Below are 20,422 nucleotides of genomic sequence, written 5' to 3'. Positions count from 1 at the left end.
GAAAAGAGCATGTTGTTATGAGGCAAGAGCTTGTCATTCTTTGAATTCTAGCAGGTCACCATGCATATAGCAATCCTTTTTCACCTCTCTCTCTCTCTCTCTCTCTCTCTCTCTCTCTCTCTCTCTCTCTCTAGGAGTTAGTGGTTCCATACTCCACACCCACACAAATCATTTTAATGTCCAGCTTATACTAAATTTAATCTTTCTCCAGGTATTCCACATACGTTTAAATCTTGCATCTGTAAAACACAAGTTATTCGTCACTGGATGTGGTTTTATCGCAGTCATGTTTTGTGTAAACTAATTACTGCTTAGACATGCATGATGCAGTGGCTTGATTACAGCAGCCTGACGATGATGCAATCTGTAAGTCCTTCAGTCGTTTTGATGAGTTTGTAGGACAGAAAAGCAGTTTTGTGTTTGTGTTCAGTGTAGTGTGTGTGTGTGTGTGTGTGTGTGTGTGTGTGTGTGTGTGTGTGCAGACTATAGTGGAAATCAGGCTGAGATAAGAGCAGCTCTTTAGATAAGGGATAAGGGAGAAGAGGGCAGATGGAGTGTTTTCCGCTGATCTCTGCATCAGTGAGAAGGGATGAGGCGTGTATATATGTATATATATATATATATGTATTGGAGGAGGATTCTTGCACCACGCAGCATCTCATCAGGCGAGACCAGCGCTTCCATTACTTCAGATTCAACCTCAAGATCAAGAGAAGATTCTTTCATTCGTCCCTTAATTTGAATTTCAGGTAAAACCTCGACTCAGAACCATCATGGAAGCTGCCATTCTCACTCTGGTCACCCAGTTCAAGACGTTCGCTGGGAAAGACGGATCCTCCAGCACCCTCAGCAAAGATGAGTTCCACAACCTGGTGACCTCTCAGCTGCCCAACTACGTCAAGGTACATCGCAGAAGATTATTTTTAGATACTATTAACCTTTCTTTGGCCTCTTGAGAAATACTGAAACTCCTATTCAGACACATTATGGTGACAAAAATTCCTTTTCAGACTCCATCATATTTTAAATTAGGAGAACCATGTCTCCCACCTGGTCTGGGCTTGACTTTAATACAGTGTACATTCAAATCTTTTGAAATTTCAACAACGTTTTGCAAAATCTTCTCAAATAACCTTCTAAAACCTGAGGGGTTTCTGAAATACTTGAGAGAATTGTCCATTAAAACCTTTATTCCTCTGCCTCATCCTCTTAGCCTGCAGTTCATTAGATTTTTTTTTAAAGAAAAACCAATAAAGAACTCTTAAAGGGATGCCGATGTCACATCAGGTCCAAAAGAAGAGCCCAAACGTAGCGTCAGGCCTTGGTTGAACATGCCTCTGCGGTCCAGACGATCATCCCCGTCCTACTGATAACTGTTATCAGCATCTTTCTTGCTGCCACTCAACCTGTCAAACCTGCAGCTCCGAGTCTCAGCTGAAACTGACGCTTGCTGACTTGAACGCTGTTAAGTAGCTTGGAGCTGCTGTTTTTTCAGCTGCTGATCCTGTATTATGATTGTGTTGTGCCTGCCAGACGTCTTACCGGCTCTTTCTGTTTGTTTCTGAAACACTCCTGACCTCCCTGACATCTTGTTTTTATCGGCGGTTTCTCTGAGGGCCTTATCGAAACAATCTGTCCTACTTTCTGTATTCATGATCTTTTTCTGGTCGTGATGCTACACGATAGGACGGTCAAATCTGGTCCGCATAGGCAGCGTACGACCAGTCTGCTCCAACACTTCAGACGGTTAGTGAGCCATCAATAAAAGCTGAGACATGTAGGAATAAGCTATGATCATCCTTTAACATCCCTTGTATAACTGTTGGGAAAATGTATTTTTATATAAACAAATACAAATGTATGACTATTGAGGATTGAATTTACTTTATTTCGGGTTTCAACGAAATAATCTCAACACTTTTTAAGACGACTACCTGGAACTGCTTGGATTTCTAAGTGTTCTAAAACTTTTCACAGCCAAAACCGCTACACGCAGGTACATATCGACTGACTGAGTACAAAAAGTGGAATCCATCAGATTATTTTCAAATCAGTTGAATGCCTGAAGAAGATGACATCACTATACCTTCATATTCTTTTAAAAGTCAATCGATACAGTACAAAAAATATGATCAAACACCAATCGAGATCCATATATTGTGTTTAAAAAAAATGAGAAACGCCACCAACTTATTTATTGTTCATTCTTTATTATGACATGATTATTTGCTGTTTAAATTTTAATTAATAATTATCTTCTTTCGCTTTTGATAATTATTAACAAAAAATGTTACTGATTGATAATCTTGTTATACACCTGCTTGATCAATACACTATATCACACCCCCCCCCCCAAAAAAAAATCTTTGAAAAGTTTAGATGGGTGTTTCGGGGGTGTTTTGTTCGAAGGACTCTTGAATGATTGTAATCAAATGAGTAGCATCTGTTTACCTCGACTATCAGCCAACAGGGGGCAGGACAGTCATGCAGAGTAGATGATGTTGCACCCCACTGACAGCTTGTCACGATCAGGGTCTCTCCTCTCTCATCACCCACAGAGTTTCAGCAGTCCCGGGGCCATCGACCAGCTCATGGGTTCGCTGGATGAGAACAACGACGGCGAGCTGACTTTCTCCGAGTTCTGGCAGCTGATTGGAAAACTGGCGAGCAAGCAAGGCGGCTTCGGCCCGTAAGAACGCCGCGTCTGCCGCTGTGGCTTGGAGAGGATTGTGCCACACCAATCAACTCAATTAAGCTGTCCGCCTGTAAAGCCAAAGACATGTGAGCTCCTCTATCACTCCACCAGTGCCGCATGTGTAACGCTTTAGTGAAACATTTGTTGAAATGCAGGGAACTTGAAATTAAAGGCTTCATTGTGTTGAGCCCTCAACCACCAACACTCTGGCTCCTGTTATTCATTCACCACATTATATGATGTCCAGCCACCCACATTTGAGTGTATTACAGCCTTGATTTAGGGGCCTGTAATCCCATATACATTACTGCATCCACAGCTCCACCATCCAGACCGTACCTTGTTCCATCGAGCTTCAGCTCTCTCTCCCTCACACACACACACACACACGCACACACACACACACACACACACACACACACACACACTCTGTTGACCAGTGTGACCTGTTCGATAAATAAATCCCATTGTTTTTTTGGGAGGGATTTTTTTGTCCAACATCAAGCTTATTTGTAGTTTAATTTCATGTATTATAGTGAAAGATACGATGGTCACTCTGGGTTCACTCTGACGTCTAGACAGAGTTATGTGTGGTGGCTGGCTCAGCAGCCCTTCCATTGCCTCTAGGCCTCTCTTAATTCTGTGAGAGAGAGGAAAGGCGCTGCCTACCTATTCTGAGTATATATCTTTCAACAGATAAGAAAACGTGACCTTTGGATCCGAATTACGCACGTCGAGGTGGAAGCATGGGAGGAGTGACGAAGGGACCGTTGAATCAGCAGGGTTAGTGCCTGAATGTGCAAGCGCGCCAATTTGAGTGAAGCTGTGTGCACACTGGTTTCACATACACTATACTGGTTAGGGGCCATTTTAACAAATCAGTGCAAGGAGTGTCTTGTATATTTAGTTCATTTCAGTTGAAGACGCAACTGAAAACCCTTTAAAAAAAAAAGGATTTACATCACCTCTCAGTTCAGTCAGGGTGAGGGTTCGCCACTTCCAGCGCCACGAGTGCCACTTCCTCTCTGACACTACACTTCACCTTGAAATACTTCCCAATGTAGACGTAACATGATGAATGTAGTTCAAATACACACCTTGAACTAGAGAGTAAAGCCTGAGACTCACCACCAGCGAGTGAGAACTGAAGAGGCCTTTTGGATGAGAAGGGAAACGTCTTTAAAAGCGTCTTCGAAAAAAGAAGCATTTGCAAACAACACAATGCTCACTGCGACATGGATGACTGAGAGTATTCTCCCACATGCTGGTCCTGTCCTCGAGTATTCTCTTAATTCAGGTATTCTGACATAATTCCTCCTCTAATAATCCCCAAACCAGATCAATCAACGCTACGTAGCATGGGTTGAGTCTCCTGGGAGACTAAAAAGTCCCTTCTCTCACTCTATTTCTGTAGTTTTGATTCTTATTAGCATGTTGTCCATTCCTATTATAGAGATTATTTCTATACAAGTTATTTTTAAGTTTTTTGAAAGGCCACTTTGAGAGTACTTTCTTGTTATTAGCAGTGATGTCATGTGGCAACTTTATCCCGTAACTTCAAATAATTTTTTTTTCATTCATACGATAAATCTTCCATCCTCCAACAACAACAACAACAAAAAAGACAGTGTGATTTTGAGAAGTTACAACGAGTAAATAGCACCCGTTTATCCAGAAGTCTGGCAGCAGTCGGCTCATCTGACTGAGGACACTTTCATCTCCGGAGAAAGGAGCACCGACACTGAGATTTCATCTTAGGAGGACATAAAAAGAAAGGAAAAAAGATCGTTTCACCTCTTGCTGCACATTCCTGAAGTAATTCCACTGATTTGTCTCCCTCTCAAATGAACAATATTAGAGGGAAATCGCCATCACTGACGGTCAGTTCCTCTTGTGAAGAATGCAGATAAATGTGTTGTTGGAAAACAGATGTGTAATTGTAATATTTGTTCCATTAGTTCATCTTTGTTGTTGGCAACAGGCTGAAGGACTTCAAAGATGTTTGTGACAACTGCTCCCTAGAACACCACAGAGGCCTGGAGAGGAAATAGACAGAGATAAATATATAATTTGAGGCCACAAGTTAGAACTTCCATCAGTTCAGCTATTTTGACCACAAGAAATGACTTGGTCCCTCGATGTATTTATTCTTTTTTGTAAAAATCGGAACAAGATATCATTTGCAGTCACAAATTAATTGAGTGAAAAAGTTATATTCTGCGTCATTGGGGGGAAGAAGTTATTGTGGCCTCAAAAAAAAACAAAAAGTTCCGTCTATGTCTACGAACTATTATTATTTTTTCTCTCCGTAGAACCCAAACGATCTCCGTCTCCACACTTAAATGAGTGAGACATCATTTAAAGAGTGAGACTTATGTAGACGGAGCAACAGCCCACCCTCCCCGCTCCTCTCCTCGCCCCTGTTCACGCCGCTGCTCAGACACAAGCCTGGCGTGAAACTGCGTAAATCACGCATGACGCGAATCAGCCGGCACATGAGCCAAAGATAATTCCAACAAAAACCGAGTCTAAGTGTTTTGATATACTTTCATTCCCCTCAGCTGGGACTCCCAGCTGCGCTCGTCCACACTTCCAATAATCCTCCCTCTCACTCTTCCAGGTACACGCCCTTTGACTTGTCAGGGGGAAAAGTTTTAAGGAAAGAAAAAAAAAAAAAACCAAAATCACGGAAGAGACTTTGCAGTCCTACTAGTTTGGCAAGTTCTGTGAACTCAAAGCAGCGTAGAAAGGCGGAGAAGAGGGACGAAATTCACATTTGCGCACATTTATACACGTCTCTTGTTCCGCAGACTGTTTACGGTGAGTTGACTGCGTCTTTCTGGACTCTTGTGAGGTTTCTCCTCCGTTCAAGCGGTGTGTTTGCTCATCGTTTTGCCACGTTTCGATAAACTCCCGCAGAAGCCGTCCCATGAAACTCGGCGGTTTGACGGTATCAATGAGACTGACGTTCCTCCTCGGAGCTGCACTTTTCTAAAAGCGTGACGTTCATAGTTTCAATCTTATTTGCTTTTATGAACTTTAACGGTTTTATCTGTCGCGTTTAACCATTTGCGCTTTCTCTCTCTCTCTCTCTCTCTCTCTCTCTCTACGATTGACAGATGTTTGATACAGATCATTTGTCAAGTTGTCGATCAAAAGTTAAAAAAAAAACACTTTGTTTAACATGGAAGTGACATAGCTTTAAATTGATTCATCCGCACGAGTCGCGTGTAAAAGTGCATTTTTCCGCAAAGAAATCATTTTGTGCGCTAATTAAAAGAGGCCCCTCAATGTGACAAATATGTGCGTGGGTGTTTATGGAACTGTTTAAATAATTTAAATCGGTGTTCAGCTGCTCTGTGAGATGTGTGTGCGTGTGTGTGTGTGTGTGTCTATTTTCAAACATATCTCCGGATTTGGACGACAGACAGCCGCTGCGCGTCTATTGAGCCGCAACCCAACTTGTTCCTCTGTTAATATTTCATGCCACACGAGCGGTAGTATTGTCATTACTCTGCGCACATACCGTATCACATTCGCCCATTTGGAAACGCAACACTCAATCTCCTTTGGGCTCTGGAGGGAAACGGGAAACCTCTGGTTGTAGGCCTGTATCTTGAATTATTTGTGCAGTTGTTTTTTGGCCTCTTAAAACAAATAACGCGGATTAGTTTGTCCCTGGGAGTGGGACTAGATGAAGCTCTGACGTGGGATGAGTGATGCAAGCCTGGAATTCATTTGCTGAAATAATTTGGGCACGTGTTGGGACTGTGTCCAGGCAGGCAACCACCTTAGGACAGGTTCCTGGCTGAATAATTCATAGGAGAGTGGACAGAAATGTCAGCCCAAGAATAGAAGGAGACGTTTTTTTGCTGGGTAGTTGGTTGTTTTTTTGTTTTGTTTTTTTGGAGAGGACGCCCTGAGAACTATGGAGGCCCCTGCATGTTCAGGCTGAGGAGGGTGTGTCACCAAGGAAGAAGTCCCCTAAAGTTCCTGCATGACATGCCCTTTATATCATAAAAAACTCAGAAAAAGTATCTTAAAACACATTTCATAAGAGAAGTTGAGCTGAGTTTTTTCTTTCATACCAATCAGATGCTCCTTATTAACGTGTGTGTGTGTGTGTGTGTGTGTGTGTGTGTGTGTGTGTGTGTGTGTGTGCTTTCATGTGAGAGCACCAAAATGACAGTTAGAGATCAGTGGGTCAGCGAGTAAACTCCCGAAGCCGTCTGGTGAAATGTTAGATGTTAATGTCCCAATGCTATAGCATCACCGCTCTCAGTCGCTATAATGAGCCTAACAGCCATGCGTCCTAATTGACCGTTGCTTATGTTGGGCGTGTGACATGCACTCCACTGAATGAGATATTAATTTGCTGTCTACAAATGGCCGCTCAGCTGACACAGGCGAAAGAGGGTCGTGTTGAAAAGTCTTTCAGGGTGTTTTTGAATACTGAAACTGACAGACAAGTACGACTCGCCTTGAACACATTCTCTCACTGCTTTGGGGCAAGCTAGCCCAGCGTTGGCCTGTAAATTCCTGTCTAAGTGATCTCCACTAACAGCAATGAATGGAATTCCTGCAAGGTTGTGTCACCTTCATGCATGGTTTACATTTTGTGCAACATCTTTCGGTTATGTATGACGATATCCATGTTGCTTAACATCTCCCGATACTACTTGTTGTAATTTAGGGGTTATTAACATAATAATTCTCCCAAAAAGTGTGTATTACCTTTCATGTACTTTCAAATGTTGATGTAGTGTTTTTTTTTACTTCACTGCATTACTTCTTGGTGACTCCAGAGTGCAGACAGAGCCCGCCATGTATATTTAGCTTGACGGTTGATGACTGACGGCTAACAACAGCAAAACTATTCAAAAATGACATCTTAGAAATGCTCGAGTACATCGTCCTGTATAGTCCACCTCTTTTCTATCCAGCTATGTACTCAGTAGAGCTCAAACACTTTGATTTGAGCTGATAACAAACTACAACACTTCTGTTCTTTGAACGAGTGCAAGCAAGTTGGTGCAGCCGAATCCTCCAGCCAGCTGTGCCGGGCGCTACCCTGAACGAATGTGATGTGCTTGAGGGTTTGTAAATGCACATTTTTTGACAGTTTAACATTTCTTAGCTGTCGGACACCATTAGCTTCAAGCTAAATATACGTGGCTGGCCCTTTCAGCAGTCTGGACGCACAAAATGTCTTTGTGAAAGGCAAACTACACTTGTATAGTGAAGTATTGTTCCAGTAGTGTAGCGGTTGGGTTTCTGTATGTGCGCGTTTGTGTGAAGGCTTGAGGAAGGCTGGGGAGAGCTGATGAGACAGTAGAAGGCGAATGAAGAGAGGGTGGGACAAAAAGTGAGGGGCTGGTGAGAGCGCTCGAAAGAAAAAGAGAGACAGGGTGAGAGATAGAAGAGCAGACAGGCAGTAGGTCAACCTCGTGGTAATCTGAAGCCCAGCACCTTCAGCAGCTTCAGTAGATCAGATAACCTATCAAAGATCAGAACTTCCATTGTGCATCTCAATCAGACTCCATCTCACTATCTCGCGTCACCATCCCTCCCTTCTTGCAGTTCGACAACACCTGAAACGAAAGGTCCTGCGGTGACATGAGGAGGTCCTCAGTCTCATTTTCCACTGAATGTGCCCTTCGCTTTGTGAAATTCCTCTTTTACAGCATGCATCTCTCCGACTATCCTTCTATAACATCTCTCTTTTTCCAGAGAGAGGAGTCATGGAGGCAGCCATTCAGACCATGGTGAAGGTCTTCCTGAAGTCCACCAAGGGAAGGGAGAGTCTAGGAAAGAAAGAGTTCCAGAGCCTTGTCAAGAGCCAGCTCAGCAACATCCTGTCGGTTAGGAAACCTTAATTGAACCTCTTTGAAATGTTACCAACACTTGCACAGGCCAGGACTTTACATAATATGCAGTAGGTGAATAGGAAAAGTGATCTGATATGATAGAATGACATTCATCTGCTTTATAATGTAAATAGAGCCACTAGTCGAGGGGTCATTTACTAATCATGTGTGGTGATATAACCAGTGAGAGTCCAGCTAGGGTTACAGGCTGCTCATCATCATGCTTGACTGTCTCATGCTCCAGGACACCGACAGCAAAGAGGCGGTCAACAACATGGGCCAGGGGCTGGACGCCAACCAGGATGGCAAGGTTGGCTTTGAGGAGTACATGAAGCTGGTCGGTTACCTGGCAGTCTCGCTCAGTGAGCAGCGTGCCGTCTCCAAACAGGAACCCGCTCAGAACGCTGCCTCCGGACAGGTGGCACAAAGCGCCAAAGAGGAGGAGAAACCAGAAGCAAACACTGAGCCCAAACCAGAAGCTGATAACAACATGAAGGTGGAGGCACCTGCTGAAGTCAAAATAGAAGCAAATGCAGGTGGGAAGATAGAAGTCAAGGCAGAAAAAAAGGCAGAGGGGGAGACGCAGCCTGAAGCAGCTAAAGAAGAAGAGGAGAAACCGGCAGCGGCAGTAGAGGTGGTTGGACCGACCGTGGAGGTGGCAGTGAAAGAGGAGGTGAAGGTGGAGGAAACAGAAAAGGTGGTAGAAGTTACGGAGGAGATGGCAGCAGAAGTGGTGGTCGAGGAGGGGGAGGTGGAGAAGAAGACGGAGGAGGCCACCTCATAGGGGACAATCCATTGCTTCTTTCAAGTCACACTAAACGCTTACATTCAACACTACACAAAACATAGCATTGCTAAAACAAGTTGGTATGCCACTAAACATTTTTTTCACCATGAAATACAAAAATATCAGCAGAAGTTCCAACATTACAGCTCGGAAGAACCCCCATTCCTGTGCGTGTACATGACAGTAGAATTGTTGCTCTGTACCACTATGTTTATATGGACAGCATGTGCATCCCACTATAAAGCACGTTTACCTCATCATGATCAGCATGCAGAAGTTCACTATCGTGTGCATGCAGTATCCCTGTGAAAACCTTTACAGTAAAATATGATTCGCCTCTGTCAGCACGCCGACACACAAGACCAAAGTGGAAGAGACGAGGCGTTTAGCTTGTATCCCGTCCTCCCCCCAGCTTTTGTTTTTCTTTTCTCCATGAGTTCTTGTCACGCTGCCCCACCCTACTAAGTACTAATGGCTTTAAGGAATAGTTTTGGGAAATGTGCTTATTCGCTTTCTTGCCACATCTTAGATGAGAAATTGCGCTCATATGTTTCCAATTAATATGAAGCTACGCCCAGTAGCCAGTTAGCTTAGCTTAGCTTAAAATCTGGGAACAGGAGGGAAACAGCTAGCCTAGATCAGCTTACTAATTAAAGTTTACTTCATACTTTGTTATGTTTACTCTTTTGTACGGTTGTTGAACTATTGCTTGCATGGAAATCTGTCAATAACATATCAACATTTTTACACTTTAACTATTTGGTGCTGATTTAGCATGACAATAAACAAATTGTTTTGCTGCGGCTATGCATTACCTTATCACTTTATCTGGGACCTACTGTATATTCTCTTCATTCATAATCAGCTGTTATGGAACTGGAGGATCAAGTGTGGCCCCAGGATAAATAATTAAAAGAGTCAAGGAGGGAATCCACACCAAAGGACCCTTGAGGTCAAAGGGGAGCCCAAAATAGTCCCATCGACTGGCCAAGAGAGGAGCAGGTGAAAGAGAGTTCATGCAACCAAATCCACCTGGATTAGAATAAAATGAAAAGAACAAGATGACAAAACACTCATATTAGGGGACACATATATTGTGTGACATATCACTTTATGGCACAATTCAGCTTTTAAGTGTCTTCCACACATTACAATGGTCAGGTTGCATGAGTTGCTGAGTGGCGACCCCCGGCAAAGAGGAGGGGGCTCCACACGAAAAGCAGAAACTTGACCTTTTGTTGTGGAAGCCGGTTTTAAAACTGTTGCTTGCTGTTATCTGCTGGTACTAACAGGTACCCAGGCTTGCGTGTTTGTTAGTCACACCCTTATACAGTTTAAAGACCCTGTTTGACCTGCAACTGGATCCCTGAGTCCCCAGCATTAGGAGACTACCGGATTAGACGTTTGATGGGTTACACACCCTGGGACACAAACAATTGCATGAAAGCAATCCCGGGCCCCTGAGCTCCTGCCCATCAGACAAGCTGGTAGTGTCGGGGGAGGGTGTCGCCGTCAGGGCAGAATACTGAGCCATCAATATGGATCTCTCTCTTTACCGCTGGTTAATACACACAAACGCCGCATGCTATCAAACATATTTTCTAGTTATTATTGTATTACCAATATTGTGGCCATTATTTAAGTTCAACATGGCCTTGAATTTTTATGTTAAACACTCTTTCTTGTTCGGACCACTATGGAGATCACTTGAAAGTTCTTTGTCACGTTATATGCAATTTGTTAATTACAATTTAATGATTTGTAAATTGTCTCATCATCAATAATGCAGCCATGAGAAAATGGCTCGTGTTGCAAGCCTGCGGCATCGTAGTCGGCCAGCTGCGTAGTGTTGAAGGCGCATTTCGGGCACTTTATCTAATGTGCACCTTAGCAGCACTTGGCACTACACACACTGCTTAGCAGCACACCGGGCAAGACAAATAAAGATGAGTCATGTGGTCACCCTGCCTCACTGCGACACTCCCATCGTAAATACTCTCATTTACACACTCTGCTCAGGCTTTATACTTACTTGTTTCCTGCATGACAAATGGTGATTAACAATCTTAGTGGACATTTTGGGCTATTTAGACTTTATTATTACAATTTTATATTCTTGTTATATATCTAAATAATGTTCTTATCAAGGTACTTCTTGTAACAACTGGTAACATATCACTCTCTTGCACCGTCTGCAGCGAGCATCCTGTTCAACATGTACATACTGTAGGCCTCGTGTCCTCGCATCTTGTGTATGAATTGATAAATACTGGCAAACTGCACACTGTTTTTTTTAAATTTTGTTGCTATTCCTAATAAGCCAGGTGCCATTTTAAACACATTGCAGTCACTTTTATAGCTGTTTGGCTGTTTTCCTTATTAATGTGTTGATTTGTTTTGTTTTTAAATCTCAATTCTCATAAAAAAAAAAGAAACTGGATACATGTAAATTTACTTTACAGACATGTTTTAAATTCACGTGTCTTGCACTACCAATAGATTCCTGGACTTACGGTACCTCAGTGAAAGATTCTCTGGAAATCCTTTTATTTCAGCCTAATGGGAATTGCAGGTGGACTCAGAGAGCTGAGTCTACTTTCAAAGAGGCTGAAGTGTTTAATCTGGCAGTAATGTTACCGTCCCATAGCGTAAGCCCCACCCAACCCATGTAGATTTCAAACATGCTGGAACGAAACACAGCAGATTTGCAGCAGGGAGTGTTTGCAGCCAGTTTTTTTTCTTTTCTTTTTTTTTTTTTAATTGCCACACAATGTGTCTCATTCATGGTGAGACACACAGATGAAGACAATACCTTGTGTTGAGGGTCCTCCTGGTGTACATACAAGTCTATGGCTGTTCCTTTGAGTCTGATTGGGTCAAAATGTTTGTGATTATGGGACCATTCCCAGGATATTGTGCAAACTTCTATCATTGTGCATTGATGTACTGTTTCCTGCCAAGTGCTAGAGGGTGTGTGTGTGTTTAGCAGTTGGACTCCATTCAAGTCCACTGTCATGTCCAGCAAACTCCACTATGTTAGTATTTCAACTTCCTTTGTAACAGCTGTATAATTTTGGGTTTTTTTTGTTTTGTTTTGTTTTTTTTGTTTTGTTTTTTGCTTCATCATTGTAACATGTCTAATGGCTGATATTGAATAAAACTGTGACCAACCTATTTTTTGTTGTTGTTGTTGTTGTTGTTTTTGGCTTCATATTAATGTGAATTTAGTGTCAGTTATCCTTCATCCTAACCCTTCCTTATCTTGTTTTTCTTTTAATGAGGTTGAAGTTGATATCATAGTTTGAGCATTTCAGCCGTAGTCAAAAATAAGAAATAAATGTTTCTGTGAGTTTTAATCAATAAATGCTGTTTTACTCCAGATTCATTTAGTCAATGAAAATCGACCCCAGTTGTGAGCCTTAATATGTCTCCTCTGTTTTTATGGGCAGCTGCTTTGAATTCACTTTAAATCTTTTCACAAAAATCGGTATTGTTTATGGTCATTTGATAGTTATTCATTTTTGTCTTGTTTTAGATGATGAAATCCCTTGAGGTTTTAGTCTAGTCAGCGAGTAAGTTGATTATTGTTAGTTTTAATCTTTTTTTCTTTTTTTTTTTTAATCAACTAAACCACTAGAGGTTTTGGTCAATATGGTTATTGTTAGGTATAGTCTTAGGCGAAATGTCGTAAGTTTTAAAAGCATTTTAGTCAATTCAATTATTATTACTAGTTTTACTTGTTTTAGTCGAAAAAAAATCTGTAAAAGGGAGGTCTAAGAGTTTCTTTATAGTTTTTTGATCACAAAATGAGCCTAGTATGAATTTATTAAAGTATATAGTTCCATCATGTGCAGTTTTTTTGAATAGCATGTTTAAAATAAAATCATGCTGTGCAAATATATCGTTAAAGTGCAGCAACAGAGGAAAAAGGCCCAAGCGATGAACGGCAGTGATCGAGACATGTGCATTCAAATTTAAAATGACAAAGTGTCTAAAAAAACAATAGCTTGTAGAAATGACCACACACGTGTTTTTGTGCTTGCAAAGAGGAGCGAGGAAGGGAGAGAAAACACCCGCAAAGAGAGAGAGAAGGGAAAGATAGAGTTGGGTGAAAGGGGGTGGTGGAGGTGTGTGTGTGTGTGGTGGGGGGGGGGGGGGCTGGTGATATTTAAGCCACTGGCAAACTCTCTCCCTATCCATCTCTGCCTTGGCTCTTTCCCCTGCACCTCTTCTCAGACAAAGGAGGCCCTCCATCATCACTCAGGTAAGACACAACAGCATCCATGTACTTTCTCCTCTGTATCTGATGGAGGTTTTCTTGTCAAGTGAAGTAAGATGAAGTATTTCATCGGCTGTGCAGCAAATGGCAGTCAAACTGGAGCATTGGGGCGCTAGATAGAGGACACTCAGCTGAGCACTTACAGTTACACTTGACTTCCTGCTGAGGTGAAAGCAACATCAACCGTGCGGTGAAATGTGGATGGAAAGTTTGACTGTTGAACGCAAAATCAAATATATGATAGAACGACAACTAATACCAGCTAGCGATATGACTCCCAACCTGCAGGACAAGGAACTCTTTATCTTGCTTTTAACATTTACATCCTACATACGCTGGCGTATGCATTATTAGCATACTTGATATTGTGTTACTGATGGTATTTTTTGTCTCCATGGCCTTCTATTGTATTGTGTCAGTCACTGAGACAGGTGACCCCTATACATTTTCAACTTAGCTTGCTTTGGTGTCCACTGGCCTCTCCGGTCCACTGCTCTGCAGCATGATGAGAGGCAATAACCAGCGGGTGACATCAGCGTCCCCTTTTGTAACATAGTTAATAAATGATGCTCCGCTAGATCGGTGGGTTAGTGTGTGTGTGTGTGTGTGTGTGTGTGTGTGTGTGTGTGTGTGTGTGTGCGTGTGTGTGTGTGTGGGGGGGGGCATATGATATGGTTTATGTTTACATAGAAAAGTTGTGTTAGTCTGGAGGTCTTTCTGAAGGTGGAAGGAAACGACTACCCTCATCTCATCAGCCACCTCAGGTTACTTAGCCACTTAGTTTCTGAATGTGATTACCAGACAAGTTTTATGTTTCACTTCTGGTTTCCATTTTGAATGATGAGCTTGTTCACAATCAACCGACAGAAGCCACTTGTCACTGATGCCACCGTTACACGCGTGGTGATAACTCATGGATTATAAACAGATCAAATGTTCTGAACACTGCTTTACCTTTTCCTTTTCAATATGCAGCATTTCAGGTGACAAGAGTTTTGCATTTTTACACACTGAGAAATTTTTTATCCCTCAAGCTCATTGACTTATCTGTGTCTGTGTGCGCACAGTCTCTGCACGAGCCCGGCAGCAGGAGCTCCAAGATGCCAGACACAATGTGTGTAAGATTGTTTGAAAGCTTTTCCAAAGCTTTCTTCCATCTTTACATCCTCTGACATGTAAAAACCAGTAAGGTCTCACACACACACACACACACACACACACACACACACACACACACACACACACACACACACACACACACACACACACACACACAAATACTTAAATTACTATACTACTCTCTGCTCCTTCAAGTCTACCTGTCCATGTATCACTTTTTTTGGTGGCTTCACCCTTGGTTGCTATGTGGCCGCACATGCTGACAAGGCTGGAGCGGGCATTTTGTAGCAGAGTCTGACCTTTTGACCTTATCCTTTTCCAGCATGTCCAAGGAGCCCAGTTCCAACCTGGAGAGTGCCATGCAGATGCTCATAAAAACCTTCCACAAGTATTCGGGGAAGGAAGGAGACAAGTACACGCTGAGCAGGGGTGAACTGAAGGAGATGTTACTAGAGGAGCTGGGGAGTTACTTAGGGGTAAGGGGGGAAAAGTGTGTAGTATGTGTGTGTGTGTGTGTGTGTGTGTGTGTGTGTGTGTGTGTGTGTGTGTGTGCACGCGCGTACGTGTGTATGTATGTAGTTTGCAAGTATGCATGCTTGACACACACAAGTGAAGGTATGCGCTCACTCACATACTCACGAGTACAGACAGGCCTGTTCATGGATGTATGCCCACACACACATAACAGAGAGCACATTCTTAACTCTGTTCCCTGCTCACAGAACTCTAAGGATAATGAAGCAGTCGAGAAGGTGATGAACGACTTGGACGCCAACAACGACGGGGAGGTGGACTTCACCGAGTTCATCATTCTGATGGGTGCCCTAACGGTCGCCTGCAATGACTTCTTCCTGGAGTTCAAAACAGATGAAAAACCAAAAGACGGCGGGTCGGCGGAGAAGAAAGATTGAGTCAGTGCAAGAGACGGGGGTGGGAGGGTGGAGGCGGGGGTTGGAAAAGGGGGAGAAGAGAAAGAAAAGGAGGTGGAGGGGGTAAGAACTGTAAATCAGGAGAGTTGCAATGGATTTTTTTGGTCTTATGCAATTTTTAAACACTACAACACATGTCAAAGCAGGGCTGAGGGGGGACTGGGGGGGGGGGGGATTTGTCGGTCCAGCAGATTTCTGGTTGGTTCACAGAACACAGGGCATTTCTTCAGCAGGAGTAGTGTTTCCCCTCTACTACTGTTTTCATGCCACATCACTTCCAGAGCTCTTTGCACTGTCTTCATAAAACAGTGTGTGACTTCATAACTGTTCCAAAGTTTTGATTTTTTCTTCTTCTTCTGAAAATGACACTGGAAAGAAGGAAGTTTAAAGGATGCACAGCGGGATGTTTGAGCATTTCTTGCACATGAATAAGTTGTGAACACATATTAAGTTACAGTTCATCATATTAATGTATGTATTCAGTGTTGAGCAATAGAATGTGATTTTTTTCCCCTTTCTTGCACCTATTTTGTAATCTTTTTTTCTTTTTGGTAATGGCCCGTGCATTCTTCAGAATATTAAACGTGGCATTTAACCAACTATCGAGAGTCATCTGTTTGGTTTTAAAAATCCCTCATACAACGCAAATATTCACGGACATGTCAGGCATGAATTGCTGCACATGGAAATCAAGTTGAACGGAGCAGAGAAACAATGTCAGCAAACACTGTGTGTGTGTGTGTGTGTGTGTGTGTGTGTGTGTGTGTGTGTGTGTGTGCGTGCGTGTGTGTGTGTGTGTGTGTGTGTGTGTGTGTGTGTATTGGGGATTCCCACAGAGTAAACTGCTCCAGCTCACATCCTGCCAACAGTATCCTGCAAGTCTTGTTCCACTAGGCTACATATAAGCTGACCCAGATGTTTGACTTGGATCCGTATGGAAAACTTCTTCAAAAGAGAGACACAGAGAGGAGAGAAGGACAAAAAGAGAGACAACTAAAGAGAGGGAGAGAGAGAGGGGAGATAAAGGGTGTCTGTGTGCGTATATGTGTGTCTTTTTGTGTGTTTGTGAATGGAGGAAAGGCAGTAAATGCAGGGAGTGAATCCAATTTATGGAGTACAGCAGTCAAGAATGTAACTTGGAAAGTGCTGCTATAATCACAGAGGAATGTTCAAGTTGCTGTGACCGTGAGCACACTTACTGTCCCTCAATGTCTCTCTCTCTCTCTCTCTCACACACACACACTCATTCACTCTCACACACACACACAAACACGAATCAGTAAATCATGTCTCCTCAACCTCTTTAGCTTTTACAGCCACTCGTCAGTTTTAGAATATGACAGAGGAGGAAATGCAGAGCATCTGAATCACTGATTCCTCGTCTCCGCTTCTTTTCCTTGATCAGATAAACCAACTATTCTTCGAACCTTCAGCAATATTAGTAAACTGACTCCAGGTCAACTGTGTTCATGGGCGGGGTCAACCTCTCTGCTTTCATTCCGAAACCCACTTGGTTCCCATCGGGCTTCCTCTGATTGGATGGTTTGAATCTTCGAGCTCGACATGTACTGCCTGCAGAGAGGTAAACAACTCCATCCGGTGTCTGTGTCTGTTAACCCTGTTGTACCCTGAAGGCAAACAAACAACCTGGTTTGGCAGTTATCAGCCTCGGTTACCTGTTTCTAATTCCAGAGGAACAATAACTCAACTGTTTTCTAAAGGAGGATGACAATAGAATAAAACACTCTGACAATAATGGATAAGTTCAACATTTGTCTGTGACAGCTCCACCGAAGCCAAACACTGAGTTTCCTCGCTGCAGGTGCATCGGCCAAAAAAAGGCAAATTATTTACCAGGCAAAGGGGAACACAGTGCTGTCAGATAGCTAAACAGTATGGAGTAGTGGATGAAGTATTTAGCTCTATTATTGAAGTAAAGATGCCATAGAAAAATGAAAAGAAATGACATTAGATGTAAACGTTGTGGCCTCAAATTCTTTTTTCAAAAGTCTAAGAAATCAAGAGATAAAATGGTGTCTTTGGGGGAGTTACTAAAAGCTCACAGACATTTAAAAGGAGAGCCAACTTCCGGTCGGAGTCACAAACCAAAACTCATCATTTCGATTGATTCATACATGTGTTTTACTGTTCAAAATCTTAAACTTCAAGATGCCGTGGAGGTACCCTTGAGCAAGGCCCTTAACCCATCGCCCATACTGAGCAGCTTCCAGGTGTGTGTGAATGTTATCAGGGCACTCCTGCTGAATAAATAAAGGTAGTAGAGCGGAAGTATGACGCAGTATCAACTGGAAATATTTAAATTCTACTGTAGGATCTGAAATTTTTACTTAATTCCATTGTTGTATGGATATATACAGAATTAGGTTTACTATAAGTGTTACTTATGATGTTCAGGTCCTCTCACGTGTGTCAAGTGTTTCTGTACATGAGTGGGCTTCGTGTCTGTCCATTCTTCTTTCTGGGTTTGACAATTCTGGCTCACAAATGTCTTAATGATCTTTCTGCACATCTTCCAATAACCATTTATGTGTTTTTGCTTTTTTCTCATCTCTTTTTCTCTTCAACGTAAGTCTCTGATTCACCTATGCTGCAAGCATCATAGAGAAGCTGAGAATTGAACCGGTAATCCTCCGCTTGCTGGAGAACCTGTTCTACCACTTTTTGTGGGCAATTTTTGTAATATACAGTGTATAGAGCTATGTAAGCTGAGGTGTATTTGTTAATAAACCACAATGACACAGATGTCTTTCATGCTCAGAAGAAGTTATTTGTCGGTCATGTGACATTTTCAACCATACGGAGACAAACATGGCCTGGGGATATTCTTCAAATAGTGTCTGAAAACACACCTGAGCCAATTCAAACCAGAGGGCGAGCGCTGCCTGTGTGAGGAGAACATGAGCAACACAAAGCCGGGGCATGTCGCTGGCATCGAGCCAGAAGCAACTGATAAGAGCAGCGGGAGGACTTTGGTTACCAGCAGAGCAGATGGAGCAGATATCAAGCATCCATCAGGTAGTCAGGTAGCCATCACGTCAGGCTGTGGTGCCTGAAAAGGGCAACCATTGCGTGAGAGTGAGGTGGATTCGGGTAGCATAGGTAGCTCTGTCTCATCTATCATATATCATATCATATATATCATATAACGTCTGATGATTAGTTCCTCTCCAGGTGTAGCCTTCTCTCTCTCTCTCTCTCTCTCTCTCTCTCTCTCTCTCGCTTTAATAGGTAGAAGTTGAGAAGGCCTGCTTTTCTCAGGTTCATGAAATCCATCTTGATAGAAGTCCGCGGTGAGACCTCATGGCTGCACCACATTGCCAGGAGGAGTTAAGATACATATTATTTACAAGAATTTGGCACAGAAAAATGTCTCATAAGTCCTCTGACTCAAACAAAATGGGGCAAACGCACAAAAAACGCAAAGCAGTTTTATCTGGTTTTGGAGGGAGGAAATTTCCTCTCGTGAATTTAAGCACCAACAAGTGTCCGAGCTGTGTCCTCCGTGAGAGACAGATATCAGCCTCGGATGACACAGACAGGGTGAGAAAGGTAAAAGAGAGGAGCTAACAGTATGTAAGAAAAGGAGAGAGGGATGGTGTCAATGGCTCACATTAAGTGTCCTTGACATGGGTGTAATGATACTACTCTTACTCTTTGTCTGTTTCGGTGCTGCATTTAACTTCGATCTGCTCAAGTCAGCTGGGGTGCTCACTGCAGGTATGTAAGCTGTTTGTCCCCAACTTGATCCGGGCTTAAACCTAATCTCCCCTCCAGACCTTTCCCCACTACCCTGAGATAACCATCAACCCCCCCCCCCCCCCCCCCACACTTTTAGCAATAGAGAACTAACTCGCAGACAAATTACCGAACTCGCATTTAAAGATTCATTATGCTCAAATATGTCCTCATTCAGTCATTCCAGCATCTTGTAAGGAGGCTGCTTCTTCAGGGATGCTTTGATCATCCCCTCCCGGGACACACATCCTCAACACAAACACCCTCGCATTTTGTTGTTTGTGTTGTTGATTTATAGGGATCAGAGAGAAAAGTCACAGGGGATCTCCAGCATTGAGATTCAGGACCTTTTATTATAATCTGTTGTACAACGTCTGAACAACGGGTCTCCACAAATCAAAAGGCAAAAAAAACAACAAATTATAACAGGTGTGTCCCCTCTAGTAACTTAAAGGGATGTGCCAATAACTACAAACTTGCTTCATTTAAACTCTTGAAGAGACACGTCGATGGCAGGCCTCCAGAGACGTAAGACACATTTAACCTTAATTATACTATACTTGATTATCGGCCTGGAGGCTAAGATCAGGCAAGATTCCCAGCATAGGATCTCGTTCAGAGCTCAGGCATCATCTCAGATATTTGAGTTACATTTGGAATACACACAGGGAATATAATATGATTTGCATGTCTCAATTTGGCTCCATATCATAGCACCAGAGGACATTCAGCTCTCAGCCACAGGACAGGTCAAAGAGACAAAGTGGACATGCTGGTTTCCATTAGCTCAGTATTTGTCATTAAGTTCTTGCACATTGTAGACCTATAAAAGTTTGACAGACGATATTAATTTACCGCTTCCTTAGGATAAATTGTAATAAGTTGCAGGTTTATCTCACAGACTGTAGTAAATGAAGCTGCTGAGCTGGAATTAAGAATTGTAACGTAACGTCCGGCTCTTGTCCTGAAAAGCTATTGTAAAGCCATTAG

The 20,422-nt window shown here is 42.7% G+C and overlaps 3 protein-coding genes across 5 annotated transcripts; all 3 read left to right on the top strand.

Moving 5' to 3' along the window:
• Positions 1-632: 632 nt before the first annotated feature.
• s100a11 (S100 calcium binding protein A11) lies at positions 633-2,911 on the top strand. Its single transcript, XM_086193224.1, has 2 exons — positions 633-902; positions 2,559-2,911. Exons 1-2 carry the CDS (start codon positions 774-776, stop codon positions 2,691-2,693), a joined length of 264 nt encoding a protein of 87 aa, XP_086049350.1. The 5' UTR covers positions 633-773; the 3' UTR covers positions 2,694-2,911.
• A 2,407-nt stretch (positions 2,912-5,318) lies between these two features.
• On the top strand, positions 5,319-11,787 carry s100u (S100 calcium binding protein U). 2 transcript variants are annotated; one of them, XM_086193949.1, is made up of 3 exons: positions 5,319-5,515; positions 8,426-8,556; positions 8,807-11,787. In XM_086193949.1, exons 2-3 carry the CDS (start codon positions 8,437-8,439, stop codon positions 9,344-9,346), a joined length of 660 nt encoding a protein of 219 aa, XP_086050075.1. In that variant the 5' UTR covers positions 5,319-5,515; positions 8,426-8,436; the 3' UTR covers positions 9,347-11,787. The 2 variants fall into 2 exon arrangements, with proteins under 2 accessions (XP_086050075.1, XP_086050076.1); XM_086193950.1 differs by lacking the exon at positions 5,319-5,515 and adding an exon at positions 5,567-5,645.
• A 1,794-nt stretch (positions 11,788-13,581) lies between these two features.
• On the top strand, positions 13,582-15,660 carry s100s (S100 calcium binding protein S). 2 transcript variants are annotated; one of them, XM_086193710.1, is made up of 4 exons: positions 13,582-13,613; positions 14,696-14,742; positions 15,070-15,223; positions 15,470-15,660. In XM_086193710.1, the coding sequence occupies exons 2-4, from the start codon at positions 14,729-14,731 to the stop codon at positions 15,656-15,658; spliced, it is 357 nt and encodes a 118-aa protein (XP_086049836.1). In that variant the 5' UTR covers positions 13,582-13,613; positions 14,696-14,728; the 3' UTR covers positions 15,659-15,660. The 2 variants fall into 2 exon arrangements, with proteins under 2 accessions (XP_086049836.1, XP_086049837.1); XM_086193711.1 differs by lacking the exon at positions 13,582-13,613 and having other exon boundaries at positions 14,699-14,746.
• The last annotated feature ends 4,762 nt before the right edge of the window (positions 15,661-20,422 follow it).

Source organism: Aulostomus chinensis, chromosome 22, assembly GCF_037954235.1.
Source record: "Aulostomus chinensis isolate RoL2024-O1b breed Wild chromosome 22, RoL_Achi_v1.0, whole genome shotgun sequence".
Taxonomy (NCBI): Eukaryota; Metazoa; Chordata; class Actinopteri; order Syngnathiformes; family Aulostomidae; genus Aulostomus; species Aulostomus chinensis.
This window is presented reverse-complemented; position numbering and strand designations above follow the sequence as displayed.